This window comes from Carassius carassius, chromosome 36, assembly GCF_963082965.1.
Source record: "Carassius carassius chromosome 36, fCarCar2.1, whole genome shotgun sequence".
Classification (NCBI taxonomy): domain Eukaryota; kingdom Metazoa; phylum Chordata; class Actinopteri; order Cypriniformes; family Cyprinidae; genus Carassius; species Carassius carassius.
The window spans coordinates 20564480-20572552 of record NC_081790.1 but is presented as its reverse complement, the minus strand read 5'-3'; the positions used below and the strand labels follow the sequence as shown (position 1 = coordinate 20572552).

General features: G+C 35.3%; 1 protein-coding gene across 3 annotated transcripts; it reads left to right on the top strand.

Moving 5' to 3' along the window:
* Positions 1–3617: 3617 nt before the first annotated feature.
* tmigd1 (transmembrane and immunoglobulin domain containing 1) lies at positions 3618–6041 on the top strand. Of its 3 annotated transcripts, none has more exons than XM_059525642.1 (6): positions 3618–3812; positions 4176–4255; positions 4601–4795; positions 5302–5586; positions 5698–5801; positions 5947–6041. In XM_059525642.1, the coding sequence occupies exons 2-6, from the start codon at positions 4198–4200 to the stop codon at positions 5962–5964; spliced, it is 660 nt and encodes a 219-aa protein (XP_059381625.1). In that variant the 5' UTR covers positions 3618–3812; positions 4176–4197; the 3' UTR covers positions 5965–6041. The 3 variants fall into 3 exon arrangements, with proteins under 3 accessions (XP_059381625.1, XP_059381624.1, XP_059381623.1); XM_059525641.1 differs by having other exon boundaries at positions 3619–3812; positions 4511–4795; XM_059525640.1 differs by having other exon boundaries at positions 3622–3812; positions 4508–4795.
* The last annotated feature ends 2032 nt before the right edge of the window (positions 6042–8073 follow it).

Below are 8073 nucleotides of genomic sequence, written 5' to 3'. Positions count from 1 at the left end.
ACAACTTGACCCCAAAGAACTAGTTAATTATAGACCAATCTCGAATCTCCCTTTTCTGTCCAAGATACTAGAAAAGGTGGTATCCACACAATTATATTCCTTCTTAGAGAAAAATGGTATATGTGAGGATTTCCAGTCAGGATTTAGACCGTATCATAGTACTGAGGCTGCTCTCCTTAGAGTTACAAATGATCTGCTCTTATCATCTGATCGTGTGTGTATCTCTCTATTAGTTTTATTGGATCTTAGTGCTGCGTTTGACACAATTGACCACAACATTCTTTTGCATAGACTTGAACACTTTGTTGGCATCAGTGGAAGTGCATTAGCATGGTTTAAATCGCACTTATATGACCGCCATCATTTCGTAGCAGTGAATGAAGATGTATCCTATCGATCACAAGTGCAGTATGGAGTACCTCAAGGCTCAGTACTAGGGCCGCTACTCTTCACGCTTTATATGTTACCCTTGGGAGATATCATCAGGAAACATGGTGTTAGCTTTCACTGTTATGCTGATGATACTCAGCTCTATATTTCTTCGCAGCCCGGTGAAACCGAAAAACTAATGGATTGCATAGTCGATATAAAAAACTGGATGACGAGTAATTTCTTACTGCTAAATTCTGAAAAAAACAGAGGTGTTAATTATACACACATGTATAATTAACACACATGTAACACACCAATATCTACAAAAAAGTATCTTGGTACGAAATCCGAATCCAAACAGGAAGTCAGTTATTTAGAACTTTCTCTGCAAAATTGGCGTTGTTTTTGCCATTTTCAGGGGTTGTACTTTAACGAATTCCTCCTAGAGATTTATTCAGATCAACATCAAAATTGGTCAGTTAAATCTAAAGGCCTTTGCGAAGTTAAATTGGGAAGATCTTGAGATTTCGTTAAAGGGAGTGTCCATGGCGGCCTGACAAATTTCGATGTTTCGCCAAGAAAAAGGAAGTTGCTGTAACTCAGACAAACAATGTCCAATCTGCCCCAAACTTCGCATGTTAGATAAGACTTCTGCCCTTAACAGATCTACATACCCATATTCAGTTATAGTAATAGCGCCACCTGATGGCAACAGGAAGTGACATGTTTTACGCTGCGACAAACTACTTTTAGAAATCTTCTGACATTAATGTATTTTTTGTGGTCAGTCTAATCTAAAGGCCTGTGCAATGTTAAATTGTGGAGATCTTCAGTTTTTGTTAAAGGGCGTGTCCATGGCGCCATGACAAAATTTGATGTCTCGCCACAGCAAGAGAAGTTGTTGTAACTCAGGCATAAAATGTTCAATCTTCCCCAGACTCCGCATGTTCGATAAGAGTGCAGCCCTGAACACATCTGAAGGCCAATATTCCATTATAATGATAGCGCCACCTGCTGGCAACAGAAAGATTGGCACATATATGGAATAAACATTGATATATTCCACTTATATTTATGAGTTTAAACGCATATTTCTCACCGTTCACCTATTTACTAAAGCCACTCGCTGCCGGTGAGCCCGGGTGCGAGGGCCCGTTCATCGCTGCTTGCAGCTTTAATTGTTATAAAGTGTTTGTTTAGTATAAAATGTGTTTTAATGTTTGGCAAACTAAATCACTCAGCTCACCTAAAAATCCCTATTTTTAATATACTGGCACATAACCTTTTGGTAGCTTGCCATGGATCTCCAGTCATGGTTGGCATATCACACGCAACCTTTGGTCATTAACTTGCCCATTCGGTTAAACAGTAATGCTTAACCTCTGTCAACCTAGTCTTACACAACCTGTGCTGATTATTCAGTAAACTAGACATTTTGTAACTAGTCAAAAAAGTGTGTTCATATATTATTATAGCTACATTTTTCTTACTGAACAAAGATTCATAATGTAGTGAGATATAATATTAATAATAAAATTGCTTTAAGAATCTTTAAAAAAGAAAGAAAAAAGAAATTTGTAATTATTGTATGTAAAGAAACATTTAATATTCTGCATAAAAATAAAAAACTAGAATAAAAACATGTTAGGATCTAACGTACAAAATGTTCAAAAGTCTTTATTTGTGAGTTCTAAGTCATGTACAGTATGTATGTATGTACATCCCTGTGGGTAGCAAATTAAAACAACCTTTAGCCTTTCCTGTGCAAGTTATCCATTTCTTATCTGATATGCAGTAAGAAATGCTAAAGACTGAAAGGCGGAATGGGAGGGAATAGAAGGAATGAACTAACATGCAATAAAACATTTTTATTTTCGCTTATACAAATGCTTGCCACATACAGTATGCACGAATGCATACATAAAGTACACGTATAGTATGATCTGACATGAATACACTCACATTTTTAAGCAAAGACAATTGCAAAGTCAATTATGTGTTTATGTATGTGTAATAATGTCTCTTTTGACATTTTCTCAAATTCTTTCCTCTGAATGTTAATGCATCAACCTTTGAGGTTGATTCATTAACTGTATTCTATAGTGCATATTGATGCTGTTCAAGCATAAATACAATTTTATATGTTATGACAAAAAAGACAAAGATTCATGACAGAAATTACTCTTAAAGAAGTATTACTGTTAGTTATGAGTTTCTGTTCTGTTTCAGCCATAATATTAATAATAACAATAATAATAATAAGATTAATAGATACAGTGGGAAAATCATAAAGTTAAATTTAAAACTGACTTGACAAGTTTAAAACTCACTAATAAAACAAACTAATTGTTCAAACTGATTATGTGACTCTTTGTACAGAGGGTCACATGCTCCTGCCTCCTTTGAAGATGCTCTTTTAATCATTCTCAAATTACGATGAATAATAACTTGGTAAAACAATCTTGTAAGTGCACTTAACCTTAGTATTATTTGTGTGTGTGTGTGTGTGTGTGTGTGTGTGTGTGTGTGTGTGTGTGTGTGTGTGTGTGTGTGTGTCTGTGTGTGTGTGTGTGAGAGAGAGAGAGAGAGAGCGAGAGAGAGAGAGAGAGAGAGAGAGAGCAATACATCAGTCAAATTTTTATTTTATCATTAACATCATTAGCTTACAATGGTCAAACTAGGCCCCCTGGTGGATAATAATCAGTGCCTGCCCATCGTTATATTATGTAAAAAACCTAATGCATGTTTTGACCAAAGAGTTTAGATATTTTTCCTATTTAAAACTTGATTCTTCTGTAGTTACATCGTGTACTAAGACCAACAGAAAATGAAAAGTTGAGATTTTCTAGGCTGATATGGCTAGGAACTATACACTCATTCATCACCTATACACTACGGCGTAATAAATGAGCATATTTTCAGAAATAGTGGAGTGTTCCTTTTAGATAATAGTATTTTTATCAAATTTTATATTACTGTATCATTATTTGCTGTACAAAAAAAAACAAAAAACCTTGCCCTTTGTCACCTTCACTCAACACAGATATCACATACAGTATAAACACTGAAAGAATGTATGATTCACTTGGGTTGGGACATATATATTTATATTTAATGCTTTTGGCATTGCCATCCATTATAGGACATTCAATTTGTCTTATCACAAATGTTTTATGGATGTGAGATTATATCTTTATAGGATTTCTCTCTTTTCATCCTTCCAATTCCTTCTGGAGAAATAGAGATGACACTTAAAGCAATTCAGCCTATTTTTGCACAACACTAAAAGGTCTGTGACCGTGAGGGGAGGTGATTTCAATTCCTGTTAAGTGCTGTAAAGCGACATAATATAAAGCATTGGAGTGAAGACACAAGCCTCTTTAGTCTTCATGCAACCTTTGGATTTGGCATTTTCCAGAGAACTGTCGCACAAAGCTTTGGTAAGTAAATAGTACTCAAAAGTGGCTATGAATTTCTGAGAACGCATTTAAGATTTCACATTTTCTATAAAAAAAATCAAATGATTCAATGACTTTGCAACTGCCAGAAATGATTAAAAGCATAGTGTACACTGAAAAATGTAAAATCTTGCAATCATTTACTTACCCTCATGTTGTCCAAAACTGTATATATATATTTATATATATATATTTTTTTTAACACAGAGTTGTTGTTTAGATTATTTTCTTAAATATTTCTGGCAAGATATTAATTCATTTATTCAGTTCCATAAATCATTCCATAAATAAGACTTCCTTATACATTTTTCCAGACTTTTTTTTAGATGTCTTTTTGTTATTCAGGATATCTGGCAGATGTTCAAAGATGAAAGTATCTGTTAGTGTTTCTTTGTTCCTGCTGTGCCTTGTCAGTCAAGTAAAAGGTAATGTATTACTACGTTTTCAAAGCCTGATGCTTCCAAGGAGATCCAAATACTGCTTGTTCTAACATTTCACAAAATGTTGTTTAGTATATCAAAACAGAAAGAGTGTTTTAACCTTTAGAGTATAATTATATATTATAAATTTAACCTGATTATTATTATAGGACATATACAGGGTAGTAACCAGTACTGCAACAGTTTTAGTTTCTTATGCCTGAACGAATTGCTCAATAGTTAATTCTTTCTAAACAGCAGTCACCATTGAGTCATGTCCACTTGCCACCGGGAACTTGCTTCGGACAGAGATTGAGAAAACTCTCACTCTGACTTGTATTATTGATGAAGGTATTGACCCATCCAACCAAAATGAATTGCAGTGGTTCCGCAACGGTGTCCAGGTGAACTTGGCAGAAGAAAACCGCCGGTCCCAAAGTAGTCTGTGCATACAGCCTGTCACTAAAGAGGACAATGGAGCTGTCTTTATCTGTCAGCTGAAGGCTGATGCAAGCGTAAACAGCTCCATCGAGTTTGACGTCCAGTGTAAGTTTAATGTTACTTGGGGGAATATAAGTAAACAAAAACATTTTGACGGTTTTTAACTAGCAGGTTTGGTATCCATTTAATTTCTGTTCTGCAGTTTCAGCATGAACTCTGCAAGGAATCTATTTTCATTAAATGCACATTGTTATATGTTAAGGAATGTTAACGTTATATCCATTTTTACAACTTCATTGTGACAATGGGCCTCTAAAACCTAAACAGTTTTACAGTTTAAACAATAAACATGCTTTAAATTAGTTATTAATGAAAGTGTTTTAAACTAACTGTGAAACTTTAAATGGGCCTTGGATTGGAATCTGGAATATTTCTCAAAAATAAACTAGAATGGAACTGAGCCAAACTCTTGTGATGAATATGCTGTTGCAATATGCGAGTGGCTGGTGAAAAATTGCTGGTTTTTCACTTTGGATGTTGGCAAAATAAAATAGTAAGCAGAATTGTCAAGCACTGTTTTATTTTAAGCTTTGAATGCCATTATATTACAGATCCCCCAGACCTTAATGACACTAAGGAAGTATTTGTTGAAGAAACAAGTGATGTTGTTCTGTCCTGTGATGTCCATGCCAACCCACCTGTAACTGTGGCTTGGAAAAAGGATGGTGAAGTTCTGGATCTGACCTCTGGCAGTTACAAAACAACTAATAATGGCATTAATGCTCGGTTATCAATCACAAAAGCTAAGCGCAATGTACATCAAGGAACGTACACATGTGAAGTTAATTCATCTCTCTATGGAATTATGGGCAGGACCTTTACTGTTATGGTTCAAGGTTGGTTGTCCTGTTTTATCCTTATTTGAACTTTGATGTTTTGTAGTCTGTTTTAATTTTATAATTTATATTAAATTTTTGAAAGGTATATTAAATTTTCTTCTCTCTTAGATAAAGTGCTAAGGTTCCCTGTAGGACCCACAATTGCTGGAGTGGTGGTGGTTGTATGTACAATTGTATTCGCACTCATTTCTAGAAGGAATACAATTATTAAGGTAAGTCAGCTTCAGTTTTGATAAAAAAATAAAATATAAAAAAGACAGTGGCCATGTCTAAAATAAAAGTAGTATATATAACATTTTTTTTTGCCTTAAACTATTGAAACAATTAAAAAGGCTTTGTCTTTTTGGTGTCCTATAGTGCATTAAACCAAACTGAACATCTCCACATGGAATTGGAATTCTCAAGAATTCAAACCGCAGCTATTTGAGATGTTAATCATGGAGAAGATCAGACTGGAATGCAAATAACCATTACTGGACTTGCAAATGGGACACCACTCTTAAATATAAATTAGTACAAAAAACAAATACTCCTTTCATTCCTGCACTGCCCCTTTGTTTTTTTTATTGTTAAATTAGAATGTGAATAGATGTCTGTTAAACAAATCTTTATTTTGATTTTTTTTTAGATGATTTCATTGTGTGTTTCTTCTCGGATTTCAAGGTTATTGAGCAATTGCATTAAAAAAGACATTATACTTTGTCTCTGAGCCAGCAAAGACACACCTAGATTGATGGGTGCGTTTGTTAGCGACAGTAAAATAATCTCATTAAAGTGAATTGCAGGATATTTTACATTCTCAGGGGCAAGAATTTTATTGTATAAATTGGCCTGTTAAATGTACTTAGAAGTCATTAACCTTTAACCATCCACTCAGATCATAAGCAATATGTGGTTGTTATCACAAAGAAATGTTCCATTTTATTCTAATAAGGTTTAGGTAGGCTATTTTCACTATTTGCTTTGTACATTGCATGTCAAGTTAAATGCTGAGACAAATAAAAATTTTATTATATTTCAGATTTGTTGAACAGACCTTACTGCACATTTTGAATGTATCCTTTCTCTGACGTACCAATTTCAGGGCTGCTCGGTGCAAAACATTTTTTAAACGTAAATGGTAGTGAATTGAACACTGTTCTGATGGCGCAAGAGTTGCAACTATGGCAGCTGAGAAGGCCATTATTTGTGTTCTTTTTGAAGACTTTTCAGAGCCTGATGAAATCGGTATTAATACTTGTTTAATACTGCAAAATATGCTCAATGTTACAGTCACTGCCCTTGCCATCCAGAATAAAAGAGAACATCCTAATCGAGTGAAGGGATGTGGTTCCTAATTATTGTGAGCCAACATTTGCCTCGCATTTCAGGATGAAAAGAAATATTTCAGGTGAAGGATAATCCACTTCTTACCTTCAAGACTGTGCTATGATCTATATGACCATATTATTTTTATTGTGAGAATTATGCTTATCATTATTGCTAATCACTGTTGTTGTGCTATGTTATTGTAATATTCACCATTATATAATCAGAGGAGTATAGAAAAGTTTATGAAATTTTCCCTCCACAATACAATAGCAAAATATATAAATATGTATAGCATTTTCATGTTAAACGTGCAGTATGGAATTTTTGGCCACCAGGGGTCACTCAATCAAAATAATAACATGAGACGTACTTTGATGACGTCGGGAAAGAGCGTAGGCTCATGGGAGTTGTTGTTCATTGGAACATGCGCTCTGTCGCTCCCCACATTCCTCACTCATTTTAACTGAGGCCGGCGACACACTGGATGCGTGGCGCAAGCGTCTCAGCTGCGTGGCGTGTCAGTTTTTAATTCGGCTCCCATGTTAATAGGTTAGAGCTTGCAGACTGCCTGCGTGAGACGCGTGTCTCAGGCCCGGCTCGAGCCGCGCAGAAAACGTGTACATGCTAGAAATAGAAACGACTATTATTATTTTTCACGCGACACGCGCGCGTGTTGGAAGCGTTTCCAGGCAAAATATAATAGGAAAACATGTTTATATGTAATTTTGTACACAAATACATATTAATTCATGACAAATACATATTAATTCATGACATTTTGATGTTTGAAAGTCTATAGGTTGACATCAATTCAGATACAAATGTAATTAAAAAAATTAATAAATAATTATCGATTTTCAAATATTGCACCTGTCAAACATAGTCTATTTTGCCGTCAATACTGTTGACGGTGTCCTTTATCAGTAGGCTTTATATTTATGTTCAACATGGAGTATAGATATTGTTGTCATGAAGACAAGAGCCTGGTCTGTCGGCGGTCTCCCTCTATGTCACCTACAGTATCAGCAGCCGCCACGCTTCTCGCACGCAGCAGAGACGCCATGCAGCCAGTGTGTCACCGGCCTTAGTATTTTGACAATCACGTATTTTCGAACGGAGAGATATATGAATTATCAGACCCCTATCAAATCAATATTCCATCTAGCTAGTAGT